A 10,864-nucleotide genomic window follows, 5' to 3' on the forward strand; every position below is an offset into this window, starting at 1 on the left:
AATCATGCAACATCTGAAAAACTGAACTTACTTGTTTCTTAATAGTATTCCAATTGGATCTTTCTGAAGCCATAACCTGATGCATAGGTTATATTTACTCAGCTTGCTTCAAACAGATCAAGAAAGTTTATCTTAACTGCTGGCCAGGATAGTTTGTCTGTCCTTTTAGGATCACTTCTAGGCCAACTGGTCAAGTTAGGGAAAACAAGTCTGGGGTTTTGGAATGACTTGTTCATGAGTTTTCTTTGACTTTTTTTTGTTTTTTGTTTCTTTGTTTGCCACTTGCTAAGTGGCATGCTTAAATTTCAAGCTATGAACTTTCACAGCACTATTTCTAGGCTTAAACCACAATTTGTAGCTCTTAATTCTATGAAGTAGTCCTAATGGACAGTGCCATTTGGACTATCCTCATAGGCAGGCATTTTCTTCACAAAAAGACTGCATGATCAGGATTAAATACTTCAAGATGCTTGTAAAGGCCATTTTTCTACTGCTACAAAGTTAGCAAGTTAAAAAAAATAAATCTGTTGGGGAATACTGCAATTGCACTGTCAAACTACTACAGGAAAAAGCTTAACATGCTTTAACTTGAGTGTCAATTTTAAAATGAAAACAACCATTTTAAAAACAAATTTATGCCAGGGAATCTAAAAAGCTCAAAAGAACATGCACTGAAACTTCAACAGAAGAGAAGAAAGCCAATTAGTCTTGTACAATAGAATTAAAATGAGTTAGTAGCAAAAAGGCCTGCTAATAAGCCATTTCAAATATAATTCTATTTTTCAAGTAACAGGGTTGTTCAACAACAAAACTGGATGGCAGTTGTCCAAGTAAGAAAAATTAGAATGCGTCAAACATCACAGTATTGTATGTACACCAGACACTGGCATACACCACGTAGAAGAAATTCAACACAGAACTGAAGAGTTTTGTATTGTACTACTTGGGAATATGCTGTGTGTAAGGTCACGTGTTTTGGGTTTTGCTCTTCAGGGCCAGCTTTCAGATGGATGGTCACCTTGGGCTCCTTCAAAAGAATACATTTGTACCCACACAAGCTTGTAGGCCAACAGCACAGACGTTAGTCAACCCTACTTGTAATTATTTCCCAGAACGAAAGGACAGACTTCAGATGATAGATAAAGTGGGAATTCAGAATGCACAGAGTCAGCCACTAGTTTTATGCTGGGATCACTTTAGCTTCAGAGTAACACCTGTTCCTGTACAGATGTAGGCTACTGAAGTTCCACATGTAAGTGTCATAGATACTCAAGTGGGCACAAATTCGTTCCAGCCAACAGATGGAAGGAAACAGATAGTTTGGCACTAGCTGTATTATTTACTGACACTTCTGAATAAGATTCTTGCCAAGCATTGTAATTCTGTGTAGTATCAGACTTGGGTTAAATGGCAGATGGGATAAACACCTAAGTTCATAATGGAATCTAAAGGAAAAAAATCATATTAAGAATTTGTAATATTAATTACTCCAAGAAGTTCAAGAAACGTGTATGAACATTGAGAGAAACCAACCTGAACAGGTTATCCTACAGATCACAGTTCAAACTAAGGGTTTGCCATTGTTTTTTTAAGTTAATTCTTATCAAGTTCTTTGAAGCTTTTCAAAAAGCTCTGCTGTACCTGCACAGTTGCCCTTTGCCCTCTGCTAAAATCTAGCATGGCATGCAGAAATGGATACAATTTAGTCTGAATGTGTTACCATTAAAAAAAAGATTGTTTATTTTCTTTTGTTGTTCCTCCATCTTGGCATAGTAACTCTAAATTTGCATATGAATCACTATAAGAGATCTTCTCCCTTTTAAGCATTTACTCTATTCCTTACCTTTCTGCATCTTCTGTTTCAAAAGTCAATCTAGCTTTGACTTCTAAAATCAAGTAGCATATAGTTCTAAGTTGAATGTATTGACATCATGAAAACTTAGAGATGTTGCTGAAACCTTTACAAGTTCCCACTGCATGAAAGGTTTATTAGGAGTCATAGATACGTATTATGCACTGCATTAAATTTAAATTCATAAATATCATTCTTACTGAAATCATGTGGAAACAAGGGCATTTAAAAGGTCTGAAATACTGAAGCAGTGCTTCAATACATCTTGTTTGCAGTAAAATAAAAGTGTTCCTGAAGAGTGATCTGTTTAATTTCATAAATTCAGGTTTTATTTGATGCCACAGCATCAATACATGACAAAGTTACTCACACATGATGATACAGCTGACTTATAATCATTTAAGGTATTATGCAACAAGTGAAACAAACCTGTGGAAAGTCACAAGTATAGGAAAGATTGTAGAACTAAAGTGAACACAAGAAACTATTTCCACAGTTTTTTCCCTCTTCAGTCGCCCTTCATTATTTTTTGACATGAAGAACCTGACCTGAGTTAAAAAGTATTCCACTAGGCTCAGTGCTAGGAAACTGACTGTTGGACTTCATGATCTTAAAGGTCTTTTCCAACCTTGATGATTCTATAAAATAATAATAACAATGCTGCAAAATTTTTTCCTGTTTGTTTTTTAAACTAATTGCTACCTCACTATACCAGTCTGTTCCAGCATAAGGGCCATTCATTAGCCGTCAAGTGTCAAAAGTCTGTACACTTGGGCTGTGGTTTCTTTACAGGGAAAACCGCAGCTCTCCAGCCCACTTACAATTCAAGTCATCTAAATGCCTAACAACTGACATTTGCACAGTGTCTACCACGCCTTGTTACTTGCACGGCTTACAGTGTAATCGCACAACAAAATGTAACACAATAGCACATTACTAGCGTCCAAAAATACTGTGCCCAAATTCTATTACGGAGACATGCGGCATTTCAAGGTTTTTGCTTTTCTTCTACCTTTACCCTTCTACCTTCTCCCTCTAAGGAATGATTCCAGCTGCACTTTGAAAACAGCCTTCTCTTGTTTATCTTAAAACACCATACAGAATTCTTCAAGTAGGTCCAGGTAACTGAGAGATTGTCCATCAATGAGACTGAGTTCTTAAAAAAAGCTATTCTAGACCAATCCCGCATTTTTCATCTGCTTTCCAATAACATATTAGAGATGAAGACGTAATGCAGAGTTTATGTCTTCGATATAAAGCCCAGTCCTAGAAAGCACGCGGGCTCCCATCTGCTAAAGTATCAGTGGCACAGTGCAGGAATTAGCAGTCAACAACCATTCCAAAGCCTCGTCTCCTGCTTCTTCCCTCAGCTTGGCTGCCTTTCTCCTGCAGCTTCCAACTTCTTTCTCTAATCAGCCCCTCCCTGAAGATCAGCTTTTTTCCTCCTGAGTTAAGGTGACTTCAAAGACTGTCTCCAGCAGACCTCAAAGGTCAAATACCTACTCAATCAGATTAGGTGTAATCACACCTAATACCACAAAAGCTATAAAGCAACAGTGTCTGCCTCCAGAACTACCTCTTCTTGCACTGTACACAATCTTAAAAGTGACAATGAATTTTAGTGTGGTATGCTAGTATATACTTACAGCACAGCCTTCAGAAGAAAAACAAACAAAGAAACCAAAAAAAAAAAAACCCAAACCATGAGCACAGAGATGGAAGTTCAGTATGGACTCATGGATCTTAAAAGGGATTGGCTAGTGGGTGTCTTGAAGGCACTGCAAAAGTACCTCCACTTCTGAGTGTGTTTAGAGATTATTCTTCTTGAGAACTAGAGGTTTTCTGCTATCATAAATAATAGAACCTTGCTTCATCCTGAAGTGTTCCAGGAAAAAGTCACTATTCATCTAACATATAATCCACTGGAGATTCATAGCATTTGAGCAACAAAATACATTCTCTTTAAAAGAAGAGATCAAGTCACAGAAGTCTGCTTACTGCAAAAGAAAAATTCTTTCCACACTGGAGGGTGAAGGCAACTCCCCTTCTTAATATTTGTCACAAAGTTTTCCAATGATAAGTTATATCTCTAGAAACTAAACATATCCAGGTCTTTGCCACTTGAGAAGCCTGGAAGTAGACACATGATTTGGCAGTAGCTTCTTTTTTCCAGGCACAGAACAGTGGTAAAGGTAGAAAAAAAAAGTTGCATCTTGTTGCTGTAGTACTGGACGAAAGTCATGGGCAGGTGTTTTTCTAATACTTTTGCAAGTTTACAGTGATTTCTATCCATTTATCTTTTTTCATTTTTCAAAAAGTCATATATTTATGCTAAATTAGTAATGCAACTTGAAAGTGCTGTATCAAGACTGGCTTGACCCCAATGCTTTCACACTCTATGCATCTGCACGGCTGTTGATGAGCACAGGCCTCGGTTTCTGCAACAGGCTTCTGAGAGTAACTAACATCAGACTCTCTCTTGCTCCTAATGGTAGTGGCATCCAGAACCTTGCCCATGGTATTTTTAAAATTGCTTGTTGACTGGCCAACCCTGCGGCACTAGGATTAGTGTCAATCTTTGTAAAAGGAGAGACTAAGTAGCAGGTAGCAGTTTACGCCTTTCTTAGTTCTTTTCAGCATTTTTGCTGTAGATATTTTGGTGCTGCCTGCTGGAATCAGTCCTAAAAATATTCTAACTAGGAACATTCATTCTTTAGGAAACAGCTTTGTAGTGAAACTGTTTATGTATGAGACCTCTCCAGCACTCCTGTCAGCAGAAGTGATAGATAAATGACCCCCACAGAGAAGATACTGTAATTCAGTTTTCACGGCAAGTAACTTATTAGTTATTCCTGACATCGACTGTCATGCTGAAAGTATGCATCAATGGAAGAGAAAACTAGAAAAATACAGTGGTCAGGTGATATTAAAAATGCTAACAGTTTTTCAACAGGAGGAATTCTCCATTACTAGGTTGGTATAGTGTTGAAAAGAAACGTAATTTCTGACATGCTGTTGAGAAGCCTCCTGCTCTGCAGGAGTGACAAGAAAACTGAAAACATACAGTGGGAATTCTTACTCAAGTGGATAGCAGATAACATTAAAGACTGAAAGAGCACAACCAAACTATAAGAATAGGTTTCCTACACCTTATTGGCATAGTTGGCATTTAGTGCAAGTTCACTGCCATTTTAAATTTACTGCTAATGTCTTGTGAAATATAACCCAGACTCAAGAATGCCGAAATACAGTAATTTCAGCTGGTTCAATACTAAATTTGTAGGAAATACTCAAAAGAAACACAGCACAGCTGAAGTGTGACAAGTAATGAAGGGGCAGGACACTGCCACATCCATCCTCTTCAACTATGAAAGCACAGCTGCTTTTCCCAGAAATTGTAGCACATTGCACAGTTATTGAATAATGTGAAAACAATACCTGCTTACCCCGGTGTGGACCTGAGAACTACTGTTCTTAGCTGATCAATCACAAGGAAACTCAGCCTTAAGGTATACAGTTTTCCATTTTTCATATATGCACAGGAGTCTATTAGCACAGCAAAAAAAGAGGTAGTTGGGCAGTTTATGACAATTTCCTGCTCCATTCAGCATCCAACACACAGGCACCTCTGGTATAGCTGGTTAAATCAGATGCCTTGTTACACAACAGCTGAACTCAATACTGCTTCATCTACCTTATGAGCTGGTGTAGAGCACTACAGCAACCAAACTAACCTCCAAAGAGATCCACTTCAGCAGGGGCAGCAGTAACAGTTGTAGTTGTGGCGGCAGCAGCTGAAGTAGTTGTAGTATCAGTAGTTGCAGCAGTAGTTGCACTGGGCTCTGTGGCAAATGGATCTGAAATCTGTGGCTCAGAGGTAACACCGGAAAGTGCAGCCAGATTATCTATATCCAACCATACAATGAAGATCAAAAGGGAAAAGTAAGGGGAGAGGCAGAGAGACCACAGTCACTCAAGTCCAGAAAGCTGGAACTTATTCAGGAGTCTTAACATTCAGAAGTCTTAGAAATTAAAAAATATTACTCACCCTCTCCCAAGAGGTCTAATGAATGTCCATTAAAATGACAGCAGAATAAAGAAACAGACAAATTAGTACAGCTTCCAGACTGAAGATGTTCATTACCCAAACGTTCATTCTAAGTGACATGTCTAGGTTAAACAATTTCTACACTTGATTTTCTAAAATTCAGGAAATTATTCTGACATGATAAAGCTCATTATGTTTCATAACTATTCAAAACAGAATGAGTACATCAGTAGAACCCTTTGCAGAACTGGCACTAAAGCCAGGGTATTCTAGCAGAGAGCAGCTTGCAAATACAGTGTTATTTCAGGATATAAAACATGACATCCTTAGTGCCCCAAGTATATTGTAAGAGAAAAACAGGTAGTGATCCTTTGACTTGGGACAACTGCTGGGAGGGAGGCAGGCAGGCAGGCAGGCTGGCAGGAAGGAAAGGTAAGCATAAGCAGATTGGCTCTGCTCCAACTTTGGTTCGTTAGTCAATTGTTTCTGGAAGTCAATGAAGCATTTTTAATGACACACTTTCCTACAATTTTATGTCCTCTGAGATCAGTCAGATTGCGCTCAAACATAGAAGCTCTGACTCCATAAAAGATTTAAAAACCTGTGAAAACTAATAAGTTTGTCCTATTCTATTTTAATTCTGCAGTAAGGACAGTCTGAGCTCACCAACTACTTATTTACTAACCAGTAGCTCAGTGTTGCTCATTGTACACATAACAGGGCCATGGGTTCATCTGATCCACACTGAAGAGCAAGCACAGAGTCTAGATGTTTTACTATGGGTCAGCACATAGGAAGCAAAATGATTTGAGCAAGCACTGCTCAATCTTCACAAATTTGTCCTTCTTTTACAGCACTTGTAAAAAAGGCAGCAAGAACCCACATGTAGGTTTTTTACAGTTTTCATAATTGGTTCCTTGGGAGAGCTCTACTCGACACTGACTGCACAAGCTGAGGTAAGTCAAAATACCATTCTGAAAGAACAGAACTGTACATTAAAAATGCAGCACTCTGGTATCACATTACTGCACACCAGGTGAATGTCTCAGCTGGACTTAAAATAAACAACCGTTGGCAAACTTTTAAGTTCCATTAGCTTATTCTTCAATGCATTTTTGTTATTCAGTTACATTATGGATCTCTATACAGTGAAATTACAATTATCCAGCATAGCAACCTACGCTTACTGTTAAAATGGGAATGATTAAACCCAATTTTTTTTTTTTGGTATAGTAATATTAAATTAACAATACTATTAGAAAATCCATGTTCTAAGGCACGCTGCAAGGTAGTTCAGAGCAGAAATTCAAGTCAATTTGCTTTTATATCCACTAGTCAGACCTCACAAGGACGCAGAATTTGACCTAATGCATTGTTTGCAATACCATAGTCTAGCTTACCTGCCAAATGCCTATCTACTCACCCTGCAGGATGCTGCAGGCAACATATTATCCTACCTTGATGATCTCTTGTTAGCACAGAAGTGCAGATTATCACAAGTTATAGTCCATTTGTTAGGTGACACAGTATATGTATACTGTATATACTCCTAAATACAGTCCACTATAGTGAATATATACAGTACGTGCCAGAATACATAGGATCAACACTGCCATGGAGACTGAGAAAAGCAAGATTATTTATTGTTGACACGTACTGATGCTACATGTTGAAGTATTTGATATTCACATTCTCCTAGCTATTCCAAGCTGCAGCACTTCTTCCAACTTCCTCCCTCTCCTACTATTTTCTCATGAGTTCCTACCTTAACTTGCTTTAGCCCAGAAGAATAAGCACCTCAAGTGGCATGAAGGCACTGTTCCACATGCTCCCAAAAGTCCTGAGTGGAAGGAAGGTTATCTTGTCCAGCCTCCTGCTCAGAACAACAGTACTCCCAACACCAAATCAGAGCAAGTCATGGCTCTGACTAGTCAGGTCTTGAAAAGTGTCTTAGGAATAGAGAGCTCACTAGCTTTCATTAGGAATCTGCTCCAGCACTATCTTACCCTCCAAGTGAAATAATTTTTTCTCACTTCTACTCAAGCTCTTCATTATAATTAATTTCTAAGAAAATCTTGGCTCTGCTCTGCAATTTCTCTTCAAGTAGTTGTAGACCACTTTTAAGAGTTCCCTTTAGCCTCCTCTTTGCCAGATGAGAGGCCCTGCTCCCTCAATCTTTTACTGAAGAGAAGTCATCTAGATTTCTGGAGTCCTAGTAGCCCTCTGCAGACTTAGTTTAAATAAGTGAATAAACAATCTTTAGCATGAGTTCAAAGATTTTCTCATTATCAGACAAAACATTAATGACAATCGCAGTAGTTTCACAAAAAAGCCTTTTCAGTTCTCAATTTATGCATGAGTGACATGGTGTTGGGCAATTCTTCAAGAGATTTTGAAAAACAAAAATTAAAAAAAAAAAAAAAAAAAAAAAAAAAAAAAAAAAAAAAAAAAAAAAAAAAAAAAAAAAAAAAAAAAAAAAGGAGCAAGATTCCAGTGCAGTAACAGGTCACCATACCTGGACTGGACTCCTGCTAGCAGTATAACAGAAAAAGTTGAAGCTTACCCAAATGCTATTCTTGAAAATAATACTGAAGTATGCTTGATGAGGCTATCAATAATCCTTGCCAGAGGAGAAAGTTAGCTGTCCTTTTCTGTTGTGGAATAAGAGGACCAGGGGCATTACCAGTCAATTTTAAAGTTTTCAGTGATTCAGAAGAATAAAAACACCTAAGTTCCAAACTACAGGTGTTTTGTTCAAAAAGCAGAAAAATTTATATTTCTATTAATGCAGAAATGAGCAACTGCTTAAAAAAGTTAGCTCCTTCAAGCTCTTTCAAACATCTCAAAAGCTTGTATTTCAGTGCTTGGCGATGACAAAGTAAGACAAATAGGATGCAATCAAAAAACTGCACAATAATTAGTCCCAGGCATCCTAGAATAGATGAGTCTTTGGTCTTGTTTTCTGGGTAAGATTACATTTCCATTAATAAAATTGACATTTGTAATAAAGTAAAATCAATTCAACATATAAAACTGGAATATGCAAAACATGGTCTACATGAGAGCCATAGCTATCCCTATAATAATGCAGTGGCTGAGATACAATGTCATCTTTAATGAACTAAAACTAAGAACAGAAACAGGGAATGCAGAAACCACCAGATTAGCACTGATAGCAGAGTCAACATGACTCAGTGTTGCATTCCTGGCGTGAGAGGGCTGATGAGTTCATTAAGCTGCCACACAGGATCTCTCAGGATTATACTACAGTGGGTTTACAACTATGTAAGTTAAATCACAATTACTGGCCTAATTCCTTGTCTTACCAGGACAGGAGTGAACACTGCCTACATTTACTGCAGTCCTCTTCAGATCACCAGCTGCTGGTGCTGCCTGGAATAGGCAGCTCAGTTCACCACAGAGCTCAGATTTCAGAGAGCTGGTTAGGCATTCCTGTTTGAAAGCAGTTAGTCCTCTATTTGTATTTTTATATTATTATTCTAAGCAGACAGGGAAGGTATTTTATTAAAATATGTTCAGGGTTGTCAGGGGTAATCACAATTGCAACAGAACTAAGTTGCCACCATTTGCTGTAGACGCATTTCTATTTTAAAACGTATTTTTTATCCTACTCCTATTGATCTGTGGGCTTTGCTTTATGAACAGAAGAGCTGACTTCTGCCCTCACCTTTCTAGTAAGCACATGACATGAGCAGTTCTAGTTCTTCTGTTTTGAAGTGCCTACCCTACCTGTTCACCTTCATCCATCCCCCTCCTGCTCACTTTTAGTCACATAATCCTGGCTCTCCCCAGCTTTGCAGTCAGGTCCTTATAAGCAGCTTATACTATTATGCATATCCCTGGAAAGAAGAAGTAGCCTTGTGCTGCAGAGGAATGCCTGCCTGACAGGTCAGCACAAGCCTGGGAGGGAGCTGGGAACATCCTGTGCTAGCAGAGGAAGAGCCATATTTCAGTTCAGCTAGGCAAGATGGAGACTGCAAGAAGAGATGCTGACAGTGAGGTTTCTCTACCTCCCCATGATGTGGCTCCAGCAGCAGCAGCAGGAGCAGGAGCAGGTGCTGGAGCTGCCTGCCCAGTAGCGGCAAAATCTGGCTGAAGATCCAGAAGATCACTGGATGGTTTGGAAGCGCTGCCAAGAAAAGGGATATTAGATACTGGAGGACTTTATCCATTTCAATTATTTTTTTTGTTTTTTAAAAAGTCACAACTGAATTATAGGAATTACCCTTAGTTTGGATGAATAATGAAACAGAGAGTCTTTTTTCAGGCCTTAGGATTACAGTAGTGGCCATAAACATCCCTAGTGCAGTGAGTGCCAAGAACACATTACAACCCAGGACGGGACTTTAACTTACTTCCATTACATGATAATGACATTGCAACATATCTATGAGACTTACAATTCTAAAAAAAAAAACCAACAAACCCAAAACCAACAAATCAAACTGAAAAAGCTCCACCACAACACCCAAACCAAAAAATTCCCATGTGGTCCCTAAAAACAGAGCAAATAACTGCTGCGGCTGAAACCATCTCCATTCTACTTCAATATTCAGTTGTGCATGTCAAAAAGCAAGAAACCTGCATTTCCAGGCAATAAACATCCATTAGCTAGAAGAGAGGTGGTAAAACTTTAATGGCTTAAGTCAGTCAGCTAATTCCTTAGGAAACCAGGTCCTGTTCGTCTAGAACACTTAAGTAACAAACAGTAGAAGCTCTTTCTTCAGTGAAGTTCTTCACTTGATATTTAATTTAAGTTAGTTACATCCTCAGACCATTGGTTCAAGCTTAGAGGTTTTTAGACCTTCAAAGTTCTACCACTTCTGCTCATTAAAACGAGCAACAGCAGTTCTGGATTTGACTTGAAAGAAAGGCTCAGATTTTCTCACAGGTCAAATGTTTATTTTTTATTTTAACCTCCAAAAGGTATCTTTGTGCTTCGT

At 38.4% G+C, this 10,864-nt stretch overlaps 1 protein-coding gene across 5 annotated transcripts in view; it reads right to left on the minus strand.

Annotated features, from left to right (window-relative positions):
* Window positions 1–10,864, minus strand: part of SNAP91 (synaptosome associated protein 91) — a 70,890-nt gene that overhangs the window by 21,245 nt on the left and 38,781 nt on the right. For all 5 annotated transcript variants that reach the window (XM_027906974.1, XM_027906972.1, XM_027906973.1 and 2 more), the window contains exons 15-16: window positions 5,901–5,915; window positions 5,587–5,757 (exon numbers count right to left, since the gene is read on the minus strand). In XM_027906974.1, coding sequence (XP_027762775.1) covers window positions 5,587–5,757; window positions 5,901–5,915 — 186 coding nt within the window. The remainder of the gene's footprint in view (window positions 1–5,586; window positions 5,758–5,900; window positions 5,916–10,864) is intronic.

The sequence above is a fragment of the Empidonax traillii genome, unplaced genomic scaffold, assembly GCF_003031625.1.
Source record: "Empidonax traillii isolate 1590-97213 ecotype Southwest subspecies unplaced genomic scaffold, ASM303162v1 scaffold1381:size118516, whole genome shotgun sequence".
Taxonomy (NCBI): Eukaryota; Metazoa; Chordata; class Aves; order Passeriformes; family Tyrannidae; genus Empidonax; species Empidonax traillii.